We start from the raw sequence: 22176 nt of genomic DNA, 5'->3' as shown, positions 1-22176 counted from the left end.
TAAACAAACAAACAAAAACAAATGAGGCACACTTAGGAAATGTCTTTTATTCCTGTAAAAATTTAGACAATATTACCTCATCAGTGTTGTAGATAATCTGAAGTCCTGAGGAAATCATTTCCACAAGATAAAGAAGGTATAAGGACACAGCATTTATCTGAAATAAAACGACAATATGAAAAAAGGTCAAGAGCAGACGTCCAGGTCAATGTATTATAAAAGCAAGTGAAAAGTTAAAATTTGAAGCCATTTTGTGGTAATGGTGGCAAATAAGGGCCCTCTTCCTCCTAGGACATGATTAATCTGTTGGCTTAATTCATTGAAAAACACCAGTTTTCTCACATAACACTATAACAATCACAGAATTGTAGTGACGGGTGACATTTGATTAGGAAATCTGCTTCAAGCAATGCTGCTAAAAACTGTCACTACAACATTTGTTTTCAAAGATTTATTTGCAAACTCTAGATTTAAAGTACTTTTGCTTAGGATTAGAATTTCATTCTATAGGCAATTAGAGAGTGCCAAATTATCTGCAATGTACATATGTAAATGAAAAAGTTATTGGCAAATGACATATTAACATGTCGGTAATGACATAAACAGGAGGACACATATCTAGAAAACAGTTCTTTCCAAATCTCCATGAATAAAGTATTGATGTAGCTACCTACAGGGATGTATTAATTTTAATCAACAGGACAAAATATAATATAAATTATATTAATGGACAAATGAGTTGCTTTCCTATTTTAGCTTAATAGTCTATTAACAATGGTATCATATGGTGAGCCATAACATCAGAGAATATTAGCAAGAAACAATGAACAAAATGATATGTACTTTAACTGAATAACATTCTCATAAATCTGTGTGTAGGGTGAAAAGAGAGGTGAAAGTGGTAAGGACATTAAAATATTTGCTTGAAGTTGAGAGAACTGCTGTTCTCTAAGTCGTGACTACGTCTTTTTGTACCTTTTGCATTCTACCCACAAAGAATTTATTGAATATGCTGGCAGGGAATCCTTCAAACCAAATGGTCCTGCATAATGTATAAGTTAGAACATTCCAGGGCACACCATAGCATGGGACCTATTCATCTATTTCTTTCAGAGACCATAGCTACTATGAATTTCTTCAGGTTGTCCTGAGGGGCCCTGTGTTCAGGCTAGCCTTATAGCTAATGTTAGTTCAAGAATTCTCTCAAGTTTTCATGAGTCTGAAAAAGGACAACTAGACACAGTAATTCTTCACTGACTTCCCAGGTTGACTCAAGTAAACACTTGAATGGTCTCTAAACTGACCCAATTTCTAACAGGTTTTTAAGACTGACCAAATGAGTCCAGAGAAAATCCCTTTAAACTCGGATACAGGACTTGAAGAATTTGTTATTTCATTAATGTGTGTACTGCAAATTGTAACTCATTCATTCCTTTTTGTCCTGGCTGAATCTTAATGCTCCTGAAATACAACATTTCATTACCATATCTGTATTGGGACTGGCTGGTCCTCATGGACAGAATGCTTCCCCTTCTCGCCTCTGCCTCTTGGAATTTATGCTTTCCTTCAAAATTTAGATTAAGATATGCTAAATGAAGCCTTAACTAATCCTCTCAGCCTTGACTGTCTTCCCTCAGGAAACTACTGTTACTTCCATTTGACAACTCCAATTATCTTTCAGATATCTTGAACTGTATGTTCAGAAGACATCAATAAACTCAGTATGTCCAAAACTGAACTCATTTTCTTTCCCCTAAATGATCCTCATCCCCATTCTCTGTAACAACAATGTTACTAGCAGCGGCTGTGGAGGTGTAAGACCAACAACATTAGCACACAGGAGGGCTGCGCACACAGGAGGGCTGCACACACAGGTTATTTGATCTGCTTTTCTAAGGACAGCAACTTTAAGGAGTTTACAATCTCACTTTAATTAAACATACATATATCTTTTGCATAGTTCAGGCGAAAAATCAGTACCCTGAACTTCAGAGAAAACAAAAATGTAAATTACAAGCTGAAATTATATAAACAGAGCAAATAACACAAATCAGCAGACAGGGCATCTAACTGTTTGTCCATAGTAATACATATATAATTACCCAAGAGGGAAGTGCCAACATCTGGGTTTTTAAAGCTGAGGGGCTCCGTGACAGCTACCTAGAGTCTTGTATAGTGAAATCAAAGGAACACTCTTCCAAAGAGTGAACCCCAAGCAAAATGCTAACCTCAGAGTATATATACACTTCTTCAGGGTCAGTTCACAGAGGGTGTCACAAGCGTGTGACTCAAAATCATGTGACTTAGGCTTTCTTGTCACTTGAGCAGGTCATCAAAGACTATTGATTCAATCAAAGACAAGATTCAATCAAAGACACTTGGTTGCCTAAGTGCTGAGAGGCAAATCAAAAGAAAAAACAGTGAAAAGGCCCACCCTGCTTGTCACCACAATCATTCACTTAGTTCAGGGGGAAAAGTCAGCACCTTGAACTCCAGAGAAAACACAAACATAAATTACAAGCAGAAATTATATAAACACACCAAATAACACAAATCAGCAGATAGGGCTCCTAGTTGTCTGTTGTGTTGGTAAGCAAAATGGGCTCTTAGCACTTAGTTGGCTTTTGTTTCCTTTGAGTAATTCAGTGTATTTCATTGAGTCTTACTAGGTGCTAAGCCCCAAGCCCAAACCCCTATTAGGTGTAAAACCTATGCCGGTATGCCTTGGTAACCAAGGTGGGGCCCCAGGTGGGGCTAACTAAGGAGGGCCTAGTTTACACATGAGTTTGAGTGATAGGTTTGGGACATCAGAGGCTCTTAGACCATGTGGGTTTAAGTCGCCTCTTTGTGAAGATTTTAGGTCACATGGGTGAGTCACATGTGTGACTCACCCCGACCCTGAAAAAGATATAAAACTAGGGGTTGGCTTTCTATTCTTTGGAGCTCTTACCCACAGCAGTGGTGACGCGCACGACTCTGGGCCAGCCCTAGTTCTGAGCTCCCGGGCTGAACCTAGATGTTGGTAACTATGAGTTGTATTGGGTCTGTCTTGTTTGTTTAGGGGCTCTGACTCGTGCTGGTGTGCTGATTCGGAGACTCTGGGTAGCTGTAGCTAAGGGCCCTCCAGCTTGCAACCCATATGTTGGGACTTTGTTAAACTGTGGTACTATGTATTGGGATTTGAATCAGACAAGGTCTGTCTGTCCATGTTTGTACTTTGTATTTTGCTCTGAAGTTCAGGGTGGTGGTTTTTTCCCCTGAACTAAGTGAATGATATTTGTATGCTGAATTAAAGTAAGCTTGTCAACCCCTTAACCTTGCTTTCCTTATTAAAGCAGATCAAAAGAACCTGTGCTTTTGCAGCATGCTGGTAGCATGCTTGTTGTTGGGCTTCTGTTGGTCTTTCACCCCCACAACAGCTGCTAGCCGGATTGTTGAAACATCTGTCCATAGCAATACATACATAGTTACCAGAGAGAGAGATAAGCACCAACATCTGGGTTTTCAAAGCTGGGGTGGGAGGGTGGTCCTTAACGCCAAATCACAGGAACCACCTTTCAACGAGTAAGCCCCCAGCAAAATGCTAACCTCAGAGTATACATACACTTCAGGGTCAGAGGGGGTCACAACATTGTGACTCAAACTCATGTGACTTAGGCTTTCTTGTGACTTAAGCAGGTCATCAAAGACTCTTGATTCAATCAAAGCTTTTTGAATGAACCAAAGGCAAGACTCAAAGGCACTTGACTGCCTTAGTGCTGAGAAGCACTCCAAAAGAAAAAAACAGCAGAAAGTTCCACCCTGCTTGCCATTATGCACCCCAACTTCCCTATTAATGTAGAGGGCAACATCATTTTCCTAGTCCTTCAGGCTCACAAACTAGGAGTTATGCTTGATTCCTTAACAATCCTTCACACCAATCCCAAACCAATCTGTTAACAAGGCCTGTTGTTTCCATTTTGCAAAATCTCTTGAATATACTCTTTTCTCTCTTCTGACCCTGCCAGCATTCTAGTGCAGGTACTCAAAACCTCATGCTTGGATTATTGCAAGTCTGCCTGCCTCAAGTCTCTCCCACTCTAATCCATCCTCCATTCAGCCACCAAATTCATTTCCTAAAGCTCAGGTCTGACCACGTTTCCTTCTAGTTAATAAGCTCCAGTGGTTTCCTATCATTTCCAGGATCAAATACAAAATGCTCAGTTTGGCATTCAAAACCCTTCACACTCTAGACCCACCACTATAACCCTTCACTTCAGTCTTCTTAAATCTTATTCTCTGCCATGTATTTTTAATTTCAGTGAAACTAGACTTCTTGCTGGAGCTCATAGAGGAAATAAAAGCAAAATATATCTCTTCCCTCACAGTTAGGGAAGGAGAACTCCTATTAATGAACTAGCATTTATTGAGACTGCTAAAAAAGAACAGTGCATACATTTTGCATTGACTGTTTTGGTGAACTGTTTCTCTTTGTCACAAAGATTTGCCAAAGGAGAGAATAGTAACAGGCAATTGCTGTGATATAAAGATAAATGACATCAATAAAATATATTTTTAGAAGTCAAATAACCTCATCATAGTCTCCAGTGAAAGAGAATTCTGCAGATTTCCCAGAGAATGTCAAATAATGGTAAGAATTGTTCAAAAGAGAAATAATATTTTTAAAAGATATTAAGAATGCAATTAAATCAGAGCTGTCAATGCAGAATTAAAAAGAAAACAAAGAGCAGTTAGGAAAAAATAAAAAACACAATGGAGAATCAATCCCAAAAGCAGATTATCAGTGAGGGAATAATAGTTATGGAAGAAACTGACAGAAGTGGAAGAACATTTGGCAGAAGAGAAGCAAAAGGCAATCTTAAAAAAAAATCGATACAAGTCAAACTAATTGATAGAGAGGTTGACAGTGGTAACTTATAAATAATAGGTTACCTGGAAGAACAAAATGAATAAAAGAGTCAAATACCATATTGTAGGAAATAATGCAAGAAAAATGACCAGTACTTGTGAATATCACAATAAACTGAATTCAGATAACAACAAAATTCTAATCAATCAAATAAGATAAATCAAAACCAAATAAAATCAAAACAGATCAATATCAGGAAAAAAAATGAGGCATATCATAATAAGGCACAAAGTGATTATACTTAACAATTTACAATTTGATTACAAACAACACATTTAACAAATATCCAGGAGGAAGAACTTCAACTACACAGAAATAATTAAAATTAGCCAAAAATTACTCCAGTGGCATAAGAAATTGGGAGGGATAAGATAATAAAAACTACCAAACAAAGGAGCTCCAGATAGACCCAAAACAACATATCCTCCAAAGTCACGTCTAATTATCAATGAAAAAAAGTTAGACCTTCAAAAAAGAGAACCATTTAGGGCATTTGTCAGAAACAAAGACAGATGAAGAGAATAACTGACTGGAGAAACACTTGAAAAAGAAAAAAAGATATATAATTATTAGTTTGTAAGATTCGTGAGGGCAGGGATTAATCTTTTGACTCTTTTTGTATCCCTTCTTCTTAGCATGGTGCCTGGTAAAAGTAGGCACTGAATAAATGTTTATTGATTAATTGATAAGTACAATTATCCCAAAGAGACAAAGGCAATTCTCTCTTGTTTCTAGGTTGTTATTAAGAAAAAAAAAGAAACGAAAATTAACTTAAAGATAAAGAATAAAAGGAGATCAAGAAGCAAAAATGATTTAAGGTGCTAACAACTTTAAATCATCTTAAAGGAGTGGTGTCAAACTCAAATAGGAATGGATCCCCGTATGCTGCATAATGACTGAGAAAGCCACAAATTAATATCTCTCTTGTACTATATTTTTATTTATTTTTTAAATACTTCCCTGTTACATTATTATCAGTTTGATACCTCTGTCTTAAATAATCAGAGTAGGAAAGGAAGGAGAGTTGAAATAATATACCTCAGACTAAACACTGGGCTTCCCTTTATGTGAATTTTGAAGGGAAAACAGGAAAACAGTGAATACAACAGGGGGGACTTAATGATGCACTGAATAATTCCTATTAAAAACACTAGAAAGCATAGGAATGAATGGAGTCTTCCTTAAAATTATAAATAGCATCTACCTAAAACCATCAGCAAGCATTATATGTAATGGCAATAAGCTAGATGCATTCCCAATAAGATCAGGGGTGAAACTCCTATTATCACTCCTATTATTCAATTTGGTACCAGAAATGTTACCTTTAGCATTAAGAGAAGATAAAGAAATTGAAAGAATTAGAATAGGCAAAGAAGAAACTAAATTGTCATTTTTTGCAGATGATATGATGATTTACTTAGAGAATCCTAGAGAATCGAGTAAAAAACTACTTGAAATAATAAAAAACTTTAGTAAAGTTGCAAGATATAAAATAAACCCACATAAATCCTCTGCATTCCTATATATTACTAACAAAGCCCAACAGCAAGATATGGAAAGAGAAATTCTATTTAAAGTTACTGCAGACACTATAAAATATATTTGGGAGTCTACCTGTCAAGACAAACCCAGGGCCTATATGAATGCAATTATGAAACACTTTTCACACAAATAAAATCAGATCTAAATAAATAGAATAACATCAGTTACTCAAGGTTAGGCCAAGATAATATAATAAAAATGACAATTTTACCTAAATTAGTTTATTTATTCAGTGCCATACCAATCAAACTACCAAAAAATTATTTTGCAGAGCTGTATAAAATAACAAAATTCATCTGGAAGAACAAAAGGTCCAGAATATCAAGGGAATAAATGAAAAGAAATGCTAGGGAAGGTGGCATAGACACACTAGATATCAAACTGTACTATAAAGCAGCAATCATCAAAACTACCTGTTACTGACTAAGAAACAGAGTGGTGGATCAGTGGAATAGGTTAGGTACGCAAGACACAGTAGTCAACAACCATAGCAATCTACCTCTTGATAAACCCAAAGATTCCAGCTTCTGGGCTAAGAATTCACTACTTCACAAAAACTGCTGGGAAAATTGTAAAATGGTATGGCAGAAACTAGACACAGACCAATATCTTACGCCATATACCAAAATAAAGTCAAAATGGATTCATGATTTAGAAATAAAGGTTGATACTGTAAGCAATTTGGGAGAGCATGGAATAGTTTACCTATCAGATTTATGGCAAAGGGAAGAATTCATGACCCAACCAGAGATAGAGAGCATTACAAAATTCAAAATGAATAATTTTGATTATGTTAAATTGAAAAGTTTTTGTATAAACAAAGCCAATGCAACAAAGATTAGGAGGGAAGCAGAAAATTGGGAGAAAATCTTTACAACCAGTGTCTCTGATAAAGGCCTCATATCTAAAATATACAGGGAACTGAGACAAATTTAATACAAGCTATTCCCCAATTGAGAAACGGTCAAAGGATATGAACAAGTAGTTTTCAGAGGAAGAAATTAAAGGTATCTATATATATGAAATATATATGTATATATATATATATATATTTCATATATGTATATCTATATATATGAAAAAATGCTCTAAATCACTATTGATTAGAGAAATGCAAATTAATACAACTCTTAGGTACCATATCTCTTCTGTCAGATTGGCTAACATGACAAAACAGGAAAAAGATAAATGCTGGAGAGGATGTGAGAAAATTGGAACACTGTTACATTGTTAGTGGAATTGTGAACTGATCCAGCCACTCTGCAGAGCAATTTGGAAGTATGCCCAAAGGGCTATAAAAATGTGCATACCCTTTGACCCAGGAATACCATTGCTAGGGCTGTATCCCAAAGAGATCATGCAAGTGAGAAAGGGACTAATATGTACAAAATATTTATAGCTGCTCTTTTTGCGGTAGCAAAGAATTGGAAATCAAGGGGATGCCCATCAATTGGGGAATGGCTGAACAAGTTGCGGTATATGAATGTAATGGAATACTATTGCGCTAAAAGAAATGGGGAAGATACGGATTTCATCAAAACCAGCAGCTGCCCTTGGAGGTGTCTGCAACAGTGGTAGCAGAAGCAGTGACAACGATCTTCCAATTGATATAATGAAGAGGTTCTCAAAAGAAGAATTGGAAATTATTAACAAACAAAAAAAATAGTTCCAGATAGCACTAAAACAAAGAAAAATAAAAATTTAAATGAAAACTCATATATAATGAAACTAACCAAAAAATAGTTATAACCACCAAGCTTGGTATTGAGACAATACAACATCTTTCCTTCATTGTGTAAGTGAGGGACAATAGTATGGAGTTGTCAATGTACTGTCGAATGTGTTTGATATGTGATATGCTGCTTTTGCTGAACTACTTTTCTTTTTCTTTTAAAATACTTGTTAAACTCAATTGGTATAGAAATCTATCTTACTCTAGAGGAAAGTAGGATGGGGAGCAAGTAAGAGAAGGGAAGGAGTACTGATAGAAGGGAGGGCAAACTGGGGAACATGGCACTCAGAAGCAAAACACTTTTGAGGAAGGACAGGGTGAAAGGAAAGAATAAAAAAATGAGGAAAATATGATAGAGGGAAAGACATTTAGTAATCATAACTGTGGAAAAAATTTTGAAGCAAGTTTCTCTGATACAGGTGTCATTTCTTAAATATAGAGAGAAATAAGTTAAATTTATAAAAATAAGAGCCATTCTCCAATTGATAAATAAAGGATATGAAGTCAGTTTTCAGTTGAAGTAATCAAAGCTATCTACAGCTATATGAAAAAATGCTCTAAATTGGAAAAATGCAAGTCAAAGCAATTCTGAGGTACTACTCACACCTATGAGACTGGCTAAAAGTCAGAAAAAGAGAATAATAGATGTTGGAAGAGATGTGGGGAAATTGAGACACTAATGCTCTATTGGAGGAATTGTTGTGAACCTATTCAACTATTATGCAGAGCAATTTGAAACTATGCCCAAAGGCCTATAAAACCATGTATACCCTTTGACCTAGCAATACTCTTAGGCCTATATCCCAAAAAAGATAAAAAACAAAAAGGAAAAAGACCTATATGTATAAAAATATTCATAGCACTTCATCATCTTGGCCAGTGGGGTCAAACTCAAATAGAAATGGGGCCCACTAAAATATATACATATATATATATATATATAAAAGAACCTCTGTAGGTGAAAAAATTACTTAGAAAACTATCTGCTAATGTTATTTATGCTTTATATATTTTTATTTATTTTGTTACATATTTCCTAATTACATTTTAATCTGGTTCAGGTTACATGGGGGAATATCATTGGCTGTGTGTTCGACAATACTGGTCTAGGACACTGCACAATTGTATAGAGAGCCCACAGAATGGGTCAATCAGCACATTCATCTGGACAAAAATATAAATGGACGATGAGCTAGGGCCATAAATGAATACAAAGAGGAGTGTGAGATGGACTGCAATTAAGAAACTGCACATCACTTTTAGTGGTCCCCCCACCCCAACCCTTGAACTTCTCCCTAAAACAAAATCTATTCTGTTTTTTCTGTCCTGATTACTTTTATTTTTTTCAAATCATCATTTATTTACTTAATATTTTTAGTTTTCAGCATTAATTTTCACAAGAGTTTGAATTACAAATTTTCTCCCCATTTTTACCCTCCCCTCCCACTCCAAGGTGGCATATATTCTGGTTGCACCGTTCCCCAGTAAGCCCTCCCTTCTGCCACCCCACTCCCCCCCATCCCCTTTTCCCTTACTTTCTTGTAGGGCAAGATAGATTTCTATTCCCCATTGCCTGTATACCTTATTTCCTAGTTGCCTGCAAAAACTTTTTTTTTTGAACATCTGCTTTTAAAACTTTGAGTTCCAAACTCTCTCCCCTCTTCCCTCCCCACCCACCCTCCCTAAGAAGGCAAGCAATTCAACATAGGCCACATGTGTATCATCATGTAAAACCCTTCCACAATACTCATGTTATGAAAGACTAACTAAATTTTGCTTCTTCCTATCCTATCCCCCTTTATCCAACTTTCTCCCTTCACCCTGTCCCTTTTCAAAAGTGTTTGTTTTTGATTACCTCCTCCCCCTATCTGCCCTCCCTTCTATTGTCCCCCCTTTTTTATCTCCTTCCTCCTTCTTTCCTGTGGGGTAAGATACCCAATTAAGTGTGTATGTTATTCCCTCCTCAGGTCAAATCTGATGAAAGCAAGATTCACTCATTCCCCTTCACTTGTCCCCTCTTCCCTCCCAACAGAACTGCTTTATCTTCCCATTTTTATGTGAGATAATTTACCCCATTTTATCTCTCCCTTTCTCTATCTCTCAATATATTCCTCTCTCATCCCTTAAATTGATTTTTTTTTAGATATCATCCCTGCATATTCAACTCACCCTGTGCCCTCTGTGTGTGTGTGTGTGCGTGTGTGTGTGTATATATATATGTATATTGCCTTCAGCTACCCTAACACTGAGGTCTCATGAATTATACACATCATCTTTCCATGTAGGAATGTAAACAAAACAGTTCAACTTTATTAAGTCCCTTGTGATTTCTCTATCTTGATTACCTTTTCATGCTTCTCTTGATTTTTGTGTTTGAAGATTAAGTTTTCTATTCAGCTCTGGTCTTTTCACTGAGAAAGCTTGAAAGTCCTCTATTTTATTGAACATCCATATTTTGCCTTGGAGCATGAGACTCAGTTTTGCTGGGTAGGTGATTCTTGGTTTTAATCCTAGCTCCATTGACCTCCGGAATATCATATTCCAAGCCCTTTGATCCCTTAACGTAGAAGCTACTAGATCTTGTATTACTCTGATTATGCTTCCACAATACTCTAATTGTTTCTTTCTGACTGCTTGCAGTATTTTCTCCTTGACCTGGGAGCTCTGGAATTTGGTGACAATATTCCTAGGAGTTTTCTTTTTGGGAACTTTTTCAGGAGGCGATCAGTGGATTCTTTCAATCTCTATTTCGCCCTGTGGCTCTAGAATATCAGGGCAGTTCTCCTTGATAATTTCTTGAAACATGATGTCTAGGGTCTTTTTTTGATCATGGCTTTGAGGTAGTCCAATAATTTTTAAATTATCTCTCCTGGATCTGTTTTCCAGGTCAGTGGTTTTTCCAATGAGATATTTCACATTGTCTTCCACTTTTTCATTCCTTTGGTTCTGTTTTATAATATCTTGATTTCTCATAAAGCTTCCACTTGCTCCAATCTAATTTTTAAGGTAGTATTTTCTTCAGTGGTCTTTTGGATCTCCTTTTCCATTTGGCTAATTCTGCCTTTCAAGGCATCCTTCTCCTCATTAGCTTTTTGGGGCTCTTTTGCCATTTGACTTAGTCTATTTTTTAAGGTGTTATTTTTTTCAGTATTTTTTTGGGTCTCCTTGTTTTTCATGGTTTTCTCGCATCATTCTCATTTCTCTTCCCAATTTTTCCTCTACTTCTCTAACTTGCTTTTCCAAATCCTTTTTGAGGTCTTCCATGGCCTGAGACCAGTTCATGTTTCTCTTAGAGGCTTTTGATGTAGACTCTTTGACTTTGTTGACTTCTTCTGGCTGTATGTTTTGGTCTTCTTTGCACCAAAGAAAGATTCCAAAGTCTGAGTCTGTTTTTGGTGCCTGGCCATGTTCCCAGCCAACTACCTGACCCTTGAGTTTTTCATCAGGGTATGACTGCTTGTAGAGTAGAGAGTACTTTGTTCTAAGCTTGAGGGGCTGCACTGTTGTTTTCAGAGCTATTTCAATACAGCAAGATCTGCCACACCAGTGCTCCTCCTCCCCCAAGAACCGCCAACTCGGACCATGACTCAGATCTTAAGTAGGCTCTGCACTCAAGCTCTGATCTGCCACTTAATTCCTCCCACCAGGTGGGCCTGGGACAGGAAGCAACTGCAGCTGTAGTTCTGTCCTCAGAGCTGCACCACCTCCACTGCCCTCAGGGTGGTGGCGAACTGCAAACTCCTTTCACTCTGTCCTTGCAGCTTTTCCCACTAACCTTCTCTGTTGTTCTTGGTGTTTGTGGATTGAGAAGTCTCGTAACTGCCACAGCTCACTGATTCAGGGTGCTAGGGCCTGTTCCACCTGGCTCCCAGTCTGGTTGGTCTGGGTGCAGCCCACTCTGGGCTCTGCTCCCCTCCGCTCCCAGCTCCATGCGCGACAGACCTTACCCAGTGACCATCTAGGCTGTCCTGGGTTGGTGCCCTGCTTCCCTCTGCTATTTCGTGGGTTCTGCAGTTCTAGAATTTGTTTAGAGCCATTTTTATAGGTGTTTGGAGGGTCCTGGGGGGAGCCCTAGACAAGTCCCTGTTTTCCAGCCACCATCTTGGCTCTGCCCTGCCCCCCCCCCATCAACATCTATTCTTAAGCACTAATAGTCATCCAGAGATATAAAATGGCTGTGAGTCATGGACTATTGAAGTACCTGAATAATACATGTTGTGGGACACCCAAACAGACAGAAGTATATTACCAATAAAAATTATGTATAAGAAGTGGAATAAAAGATATCAAAGGGTCATAAAGCTGGGTGTGGGAGTGTCAGTCATTCAATGAGAGTAAAGAATAACTAATGGAGAGCCCAAAAGCTATACTGGTATCTTTTTAATGTTAAGAGACCAAAAGGAAAGCTTTTCTAAAGTTCTTTGGGAAGATTCTCAGTGCAAGATTAATATGGAAGATATGTACAAAAATCACACGGGGTGAAAAGTTATGAATAGGACACAATCTATACAGTGTAGAAACTACCTATACTGATGAGATGACAGCTACTTTGTAGTACTGAAGGACTTGCACCTTATCCATTGTACCTGATCCCCTGTCAAGAAATCAAAGGTAACGAAGATTAAGTACTGCATTAGTGGCCATGAAGATGCATAAAGAAGTAGAGGACAGCTTTGAGCACATGGAAATATCTTCTGTGAAGTCAGGGGACCACACCAACATGAACAAAGAAGAATGAAGTTGGCAAGGACATCTGCACTGTTGGAGAGGATCCCCACAACCACGAAACTATAATGTTGTAGCTGGTGCTATACCCTGACCTCAAAGCAGAATGATGGAATGAGCAGAATAACTAGACATACAGGCATTCAAATAATAGGATCTAAAGCAAGATGAGAACTCAAAAGATCACCTGGTCCAAACCTCTCCTTACATAGAGACTCATTTCCACAGGCTCCTCTGCTAAAAATACTTATACTTCTTAAGTAAGAAAATTGTCTATAGTCTACTATTAACAAACATCAGAAATTTAAAATGTAATTAATACAAGATAATTTTCTTTTTACCTGAAGATGACCATATTCCTCATAGGAAAAGACTTCATCTCCTGTATGTACATTGAAAATAGAATGGAGGCATGTTGTTGGGCGGGGATCTTGCTTAAATTGCTGAACCTATAAGAAAAAAAAAATGAAATGAAAATGAGGAAAGACATTTGAACATTTATCCAAGCTTAAAGACCTCCACTTGTCCTTTTATAAAAGTTTCCTAGTGAAGACATTCACGATTAATATAAATAGTGCAAGGCAGAAACATGCAATATACCGAAACTGGACTAAATCCAAGAGAGGAGGCAAGCACCACAAAGAGCTCATAAATGCTAACAATAGTGAATACTGTTGCTAAATAGTTACTATCTGGTAAACATAAACATATAGGGTGCATATTACTATAGCAGTCATGGCTTATCTAAGTTTCATGTTCAATTTTAATTTCAACATCATGTAACAGTTTATCCTATGCTACACTGAACTTCATAGATTATCCTCTCACTGCACATTGCTATTTGTAAATGCTTATGTAACCTTAACTATGGAGAAAGTGCTTCAGGCAACAGTTACCACCTCACTCTTGTTCATTAACTGTTCTGTACCTAGCAAAAGTTTCAACACACAGTTATTCCCTGTAGAAAGCAAATTTAAATCTGTTTCCACTTGAAGTTATTAAATTACCTTCCCACACCTGCTTCTTAGCACGGAGGCTATCTAAACCTTAGAGAAAAAGGACCACACCTTTTATTTATCTTACATGACATTATGAGCATGCAATAATATTAAATAATCCATCATTTGCTTCATATCTCTGTGCACCAAATCCCTTGCATTAGGCTGAGAGCGTTAGGCTGTGGATGATTTACTCAATAAAAAGCATTTTTTTTTCTTCTTTGAATAACTTGAAGTGATGACAACATCTGTTTAGTCAAGATTTTGCCATACTAATCATACAGATATTTTCTAATATGTTAAGGTGGCCACAAAGGAAATTTAAATATTGTCTTGCCATATACCTTATATATGCTTGCCTGAGAATTATGAAAGATATGAGTAATGATTGACAGGGTCATGGCAAAGTAGATAGAGGGCCAGGCCTGGAGTCAGGAAGACCCAAATTCAAATCTAGCCCCAGACACATACTAGGTGTGTGACTCTGGGCAAGTCACTTAACTTTGCCTCAGTTTCCTCATTTGTAAAATGAGCTGGAGAAAAAATGGCAAACTATTCCAGTATCGTTGCCAAGAAAACCCCAAATGGGGTCACAAAGAGTCAGACACAACTGAACAACAACAATGGAGCATAAGGACTTGGGTGGAAGTGTGGACTTCTCTTCCCACATGAAACTGTTACCCATTCCAGGTTATCCCCAAACAGTCTAGATACTAGAATATCACTCCAGTAAGATCTCCACAAGGTCTGAGCAACTTAAAGCATGTGGCCAAGTGAATTACCTATCATTTAAAAATCTAACTTAGATATCACTTCCTCTAGGAAGCCTTCACTGATTTCCCTGATTTATAATGACTTTTCCTCCCTGAGACCTCACATAGAATTCTATATTTAGAACTGGAAGGGACTCTAGAGGCCATTTAGTCCAATGCATTCATTTCACTTTTTCATATGGGAAACTAAGGCACAGAGTTTAAGTGACTTGCACAAGGTCACACAGGTAGTAAGCTTTAGAGGCAGTATTTGAACTCAGCACTGTGACTCCATAGCAAGTGTTCTTTCCACGGTACCATGTGAGCAGCCTACAAAGTACTTTGCTTTATAACTCTAATGAATTTCTTCTATGACATTGCTTATTGTACCTATTTACACCCTACAATCTATTATCTATTATACCTACAATCTATTATACAACCTATTATCACCCTACAATACTTATGGTTCCCCACAATAATATTTTACCTGAGATCTATCCCCTCCAGTGCTTAAAACAGTACTACGTACATGGTGGATGGTGGTTGTTCTTAAAGAATCAGCTGGATGACTCTGGATAGCTATGCAGTGGACCTACCACCTGCCTCTCAAGACTGTTGTGAGGATCAAATGAGATAAAACACTTAGCACATATTAGGTGCTCACTAAATGCTTGTTCTCCTCCTTTCCCCTACTTTCCACTCACACTTTCACTATTCTGCATATCTCAAGTTCCAGGAAAAAAAAAGGGGGCAATAATTATCTATTGTCTCACACAGTGCCTTGAAAAGTGGGTGCTAAATAACCAAACATTCACGGGAATGAATAAGAGGATCTTCTCCTGGGAAGAAGGGATACTGAAGATAAAAAAATTTATCTTCCAATGATCCAATGAAGCTGACCTTCTCTAGTTTGTTTCTAGGTACTCAGTCACTAGCAACACCAATATGGCTGGCAATTTTATGCATTCTGACTACATACACTTTAAATAAAATAGAGAGGAGGCAAGAAATAGCTCCTCTCAATAACTACTACATTAAACGAAAGGATTTGGGAACTCAGTCACAGTGATATAATACTTATGAGATTTACAAGGAATAGGTAGAGAAGAGGACTTTAGAGTTTTGTTTTGTTTAAAAAATGGATATTTTAAAAGTGTACTTTATGCTATTCAATGTATACTGTAACACTGCCAATACTTTAGAGGATTCATAATTTCAAAAGTGTAAATGTTCCCACCAAGATGCATGCCATAGGGCTATCATGTCAACTTCATGATTTACTGTGACCAAAGAGAATCATTCACCTGAGGCCAACCTTTTGGTGGTAAGTTTCTTAGAAACTAGGCTGATCCTTGGATAATACACACAGTCCATTGCTGGACCTATACTCAAAGCCTTTTAAGTTTGATGGAACTTTTCAGATAGTGTGTTCTTCAGGGAGAGCTTTTGAGAAGCAAAGGTCATGCCAAAAGGCATTACAAAACATTTAGTAGAGCTCATTTCCTGAACATACTTAAAATGAATCAGTGGATTTTACGAGATGACTCATAATTAGCATTTTATGTGAAGATTGCAAATGATTTGTTAAATTACATGAGGCTGATTAAATATATGCTATAGTTTTGAACAGTTTAACTTTGGCATATGGATTACTATAACATATGATCTCACACTGTAATTAAATTCAACCATTTTACCTTTGATAATATTGCATATTGTATTATATCCAAATTCATGTTTTTACACAACTCACATTGACTCTGTGTTTTTGCATGATTTTAGCACAGTGGCCTAGATAAGTAACATAATACGTCAAGAGTTGTGGAAACGATAGATTCATGTTAGCTTAAGGGATTCAAGATGACATAAGGTAAATCTATACTAGAATCTGCAAAGAAACAGATATGACTACATACAACAGAACAATGTTTGGGTATTCCTTGGGCAAGACCATGTAACAAATGTTTCAGCCAAATAAACACATGGGGTTCAAGTCACCCAATTTGTTTAGCAATTACTTGAAATTCTAGGCTTTGACATTATTCTTTTTGAGGGAGAAACAAGAGTATAGATTGGCACATATTAGACACTAGTAACCAAACAGCTTATGAGAGAAAAAAAGGCAAATAGTTAAGTATTCCCAACATATCTAAGTTAATATATTTTTCATATTCAGACAGATTCTCATATTCCATCATGCCATATAGTCAGTAAAAAGAATGGCTTTAATCATTATTTCAATGTATTCTCTAATATAATACTTTTAACTTAAGAGTAACATCTGAAAATATTCACTGAGATAGTAATTTGAAATGTCTACTCTTGGCACTCAAATTATAAACTTTTTGTACATCTCCATATCAACTACTGAATAAATATTTGTTCTGTAAACTAATAGTTTCATTTTCTAGTTCTCAAGGTAGAATATTGTAGTGATTTAAAAAATAAAACTTTAAAAAAAATTTTTAATAAAACTTTCATTTTCAATTATAGGTCTTAAGGCAAAAAAGAACAAACATAATTTTCTAGCCTTTAATTTTGAGAATAGAGAAATTAAAATCCAATATAAAGGTGGTGGATGATAAAATATATGTAGAATTTTATAGGCAATTGATGTTTAAGCAATTATTATATGCCTTGCTTCATGTTAGACACTACAAAAGTTAGAAGTTTATATATAACATACTCACTAGCGTTAAGAAATTTAAAAGGTAAGGGATTCCTATGGGAAAACTTAATGTGTGTGTGATGTGTGTGTATACATATATACACACACATCACACACACACATATATATGTACACATGCATATATATACACATACACACATGTATCCATACATGTGTGGATGCATGTGTGTACATAATTTATTATATATAATTTATTTCTAAATAGTATTACGATGAAAATAAAACCAAAGTAAAATGGTCAATAAGACCTATTTAAATTGCAGAGTTGCAAGATTCATATTGGTTTCTTGAAAAAGGTACTTATACATAAAGAGGTGTTTCATCTCAAATTTTACATCAAGGTTAAGACTACATCTTTTCTTACTGTTGTTGTGTTGCTGAGTCATGTGTGATTCTTTGTGACCTCTTTTCGGATTTACTGAAGTGATTTGCCATCTTCTTCCCCAACTAATTTTACAAATGAGGAACTGAGGAAAACAGAGTTAAGTAATCTGCCCAGTCACACAGCTAGTAAGTGCCTAAGACTGGATTTAAACTCACAAAGAGAAGTCTTCCTGACTCCAGGCCCAGTGCTCTATCTACTATACCACCTAACTACCCCAAGACTACATCTAGAGGTGTTGAACTCTTGGCCTATAGCCAGTCAAGTCCACAAAACTCTCAAACCAGATTACAATGTAATTGGAAAATGTTTAATAGGTACTAGGATAAACTAATCTCTACAATGATACCATCTGGGAATAATAATTCCATTAACCGATACCTATACTGTATTGCTGTGGTTGTTGCTTTTAAAAGAGCAAATAAAATAGAAATTTTCAATTTTGATTTGACTGAAAAAAGAATACTACCTACATCCCATAGCAGTGGTCAAACAGGAAGATATATATGATACGCTGCTCCTGAGTAACAATAATAAAGCCACAGAACAGAAATAGTAGCACTTGGATCCACACTGTTTTAACTCATTTAACAAGTATTGTAGTAAATTATAATTATCTGTGCTTGTGCCATATCCCCAAACTAGATAACAGGCTTCCTGAGGACAGGTATCTTACTTTCTGTCTCCCCCAGTGTTCAGCACAAAGCTCAATAGAAAGAAGGCATTTGTAAAATGTTCTAGAACTCAATCTCATCCTCTGTCAAATATGGAATTAGGAGAGACTAAAGCCTAGGAAAAGTTAAGTAACATGCCCAAGGACATAGAGCATGTAGGCAGCACATGTGAGACTAGAACCCATGTTTGCAGGCTCTCAGTTCAATGTTTATTCCACTACAAACCATTAAGAATTGAAGTTTGACTGTTCTGTAGTTCCTGCTTATTCTGGAGTAGGAACCTCAAAATTATCCTCTGCTTCATCAAATAAATGGTGGAATGGGTGCTTTGATTTTCTTGTTGAAACAGAAGGAATTGTGTTGACTCACACATCCTTGGGCAATCACAGAAAGTATATTTTACACACACACACACACACACACACACACACACACTTATAAACTTCTCTTTTTTGAATAGCTATTTCTGTAATTATTAGGCCAGCACCCTTAACAGAATAAAGATCTCGAGCCTTCTATACACCCCTACAAATTCAGCAAGACGATCATTTCAAGTGAAATATTTTAGTATATGAACTACAAAAATTAATAAAGTGATAAAGATAAGTGTGAATTATAATTCTTAATTGATTCTGAAAAAAATGTTTTGCTGATTTCTAACAGGTGGGCTCAGGAGGCAGCAATAGCCTTTACTTAACTGGACTGTCCTATAATGCTGCTTTGGTTTTTGAAAGGCAATTTTTCCCCAGAAAATGCTATTGCTAATGGTTAATTTAATCTTCCAGAATTAACTGAGAAGTTCCATCCGCACCACACTGTTTTACCTTATCAGCCTGGCGCATGTAGCAGTAGAGAATTCCTCTCATACATTTTATAGCTGAATACTCCAGCTCATGGGTCCTTCCCTTGTCATCATCAATGCGCCTGGTTGAGAGAGATAATTCACGAAACAAATTGGAAATGCATTTGCAAAGAAAGCAGTGCTTTGGATAATTAAGTATTTAACTATTCAGTTAATCCTGTGTTACAGTGATGTCCACTAATTCTGTCACAGTTAAAGACCACCATTTTTTTCTTTTTCTTCATTAAAAAAATTATTCATCTTTTATTTTTATAAAATCTATATTTTCCAATATATCCTTCTCCATTCCCCTTGCCAGGGAGCCATTTCTGAGAGAGAGAGAGAGAGAGAGAGAGAGAGAGAGAGAGAGAGAGAGAGAGAAATACAGCAAAACAAATATCAGAAAAAGTCCAATATACACACTATTCCAAACATATAGTCCATCATCTCTGCAAAGAAGGTGGGGAGGTTACTTCTCATTTCTTTGGGGTCAAGCTTGGTCATTGTAGCATTATAGCATTCAGTTTCCCTTTTGTTTTGTTACTATGGTTTTTTATATTTACATTGTAGTGTAATTGACACTGTAGTCATGGTAGTGCACATTGTTTTCCTTTTCCGGTTATGTAACACTTTATGAGTTAAATCTTCTCATGCTTTTCTATATTCATCATGTTATTCATTTCTTTTAACAGTCATGAACCATAAATTGGCCATCTTCCAATAAATGTAGATCTACTTGATTTCTAGTTCCTTGCTATTATAAAAAGTGCCACCACAAATAGTTTGGTATATATGAAGTCAGTCTTTTTGTTACTGACCTCTTTGTGTTATATACATATCATCAATTATTTAAATGAAACTTCTTCCTCAAACATCAAATTTTTTAAGACTATACAAAATGAAACCATATTGTCTGTTTTACCTTGTACCACCATAAGTTCATTGTTGGGATTAAAAGAGCTAAATTTCTGCATGAAAATTTGGAAACAATGGAGGAAGCAGCATTTACAAGTGATAATGGACTCAGTTAAATATTCTGCTTATTTCTAGTTCTTAATAAAAGAGGTCTGAAATGTTACATAAATATTAAGCAGATGTTTTCTAAGTTATATAAAAAAACTACCTTTGCCCCCATATTTAGTAAGCATTAAATAAGACTCATGATGATTCAAATATATTTGCTAAAAAACAAACAAACAACCCAACAACCCGAAGCATAATGAAAAACACTGCATAATATTCCATAATGGAATTCAGCTTATATTTTTCTCTACTTCTAGAAATTTGTTTTTTTTTTAGTTTGTTCATTCTATAAACTACAAATTAAAAATTATAAGGGGATACCCAACTAAATTCTACTTGGGATTTAATTTTTAGATGTAAAAAGGAAGCTACTCACTTCTTGCCAATGGGATACATTTAGTAAGGTCCAAAGACTTTATATAAAACCAAATAACCTGTAACAATTATCCTATGTCCCATGATTGACTGACATACTTTCTTCTTTAAGCACAATCTGTGTACACAGGTAATACTGGGCAAGAAGAATGTTGCTAGGCTTAAAAGATTAATAAATGTCTCATGGGGGGTGGGGAGAAACCAATTTTTGTTATTGTTCAGTTGTTTTTTCAGTCTTGTCTGACTCTTTGTGACCCCTTTCGGGGTTTTCTTAGCAAAGATACTGGAGTGGTTTACTTTTGCCTTCTCCAGCTCATTTTACAGATAAGGAACTGAGCTAAACAGGATTACAGTGACTTGCCCAAAATCACACAGCTAGTAAATGTCTGAGGCCAAATTTACCTAAGAAAGATGAGTCTTCCTGATTCCCAATCGAGTGCTATATCCACTGTACCACCTAGCCACCCAGAGAAGTCAATAAGTATGCCAAAAAGAAATGCAATAGTTGCGACAAATCATTATATGCACACTCTCAGATAAATGAAAAGTAAATTTAACACTTTCACAGACTGATCCAAAATACTACAATATTCATTCTGAATAATACAAATTCTACTTTCAAGTTAACATTCTTAAAGATTTTAACCACGTACATGCTCTAATGAAAAACAAGAAGCAAGACTTAAAAATTTTATTTTATTCAATTCTTGCTGCATCTTGTTTTGTTTTCACTGGAAAACTCTTCAGTTAAACTTGAAGAGTAAAATCTTTTTACATCTACAGAAAACAAAAGCAGGTTGGGAGAGTAGTGAAAATTCTTGCTGGTTCCAAGAGTCCACAGGAATTCCTCTACAAAGATATCATAAACGTCCCATTGGGGAACACACAAAACATTCTAAATTACGAAGAGTGAACTGCATCCGTCTCAGGAATGTCAATGAACTTCTCTTGGGCCTCAGTTTTCTCATTTGTAAGAGGAGGTGGTTAGAATAGATAATCTCTAAGATCCATTATAGCTGTAAATCTGTGATCCTATATTTCACTTCTTCACTTTTTCTGAAGGGCAATGCATAAAATAAAGATGACTGTCATAAAAGGCATTATTTTAGAAGCATCATGGCACAGTAAAGAAAGTGCTGGCCTTGGATTCAGAGGACTGGTGCTCAAATCTCAGATTTTGTCACTTACTTCCTATGTGACCTTTGGCACTTGCACTTCCTTGGGAACTTAACCTCTCTGGACCTCAGTTTCCTCACTGTAAAATAACAGAATGCAACTAGATGGCCCTCTAAGGTCTGTGATACTTATTAGGTATGTACTCTCTATTTCCCTTTATTGAAAATGGATCACTTAATGGTGAAAATTATCTATATCCACATCTTTTTCTTTTAAAAAAATTTTGGACTTAGAGAATTATGGCAAAAATACATCCTATGTAAAATATGATCACAGTAATAAAGTACCTTCTCCCCTGAGATGAAACCAGGAGACAATATTAAAGTATTGCCTATAATATTATTATCCAATTGTT

The 22176-nt window shown here is 36.2% G+C and overlaps 1 protein-coding gene across 3 annotated transcripts in view; it reads right to left on the bottom strand.

Annotated features, from left to right (window-relative positions):
* PHKB (phosphorylase kinase regulatory subunit beta) overlaps nucleotides 1-22176 on the bottom strand; it is a 246947-nt gene that overhangs the window by 175378 nt on the left and 49393 nt on the right. For all 3 annotated transcript variants that reach the window (XM_036751888.1, XM_036751890.1, XM_036751889.1), the window contains exons 4-6: nucleotides 19231-19330; nucleotides 13250-13357; nucleotides 77-157 (exon numbers count right to left, since the gene is read on the bottom strand). In XM_036751888.1, the coding sequence (XP_036607783.1) occupies nucleotides 77-157; nucleotides 13250-13357; nucleotides 19231-19330 (289 nt within the window). The remainder of the gene's footprint in view (nucleotides 1-76; nucleotides 158-13249; nucleotides 13358-19230; nucleotides 19331-22176) is intronic.

The sequence above is a fragment of the Trichosurus vulpecula genome, chromosome 3 (assembly GCF_011100635.1).
Source record: "Trichosurus vulpecula isolate mTriVul1 chromosome 3, mTriVul1.pri, whole genome shotgun sequence".
Taxonomy (NCBI): domain Eukaryota; kingdom Metazoa; phylum Chordata; class Mammalia; order Diprotodontia; family Phalangeridae; genus Trichosurus; species Trichosurus vulpecula.
This window is presented reverse-complemented; position numbering and strand designations above follow the sequence as displayed.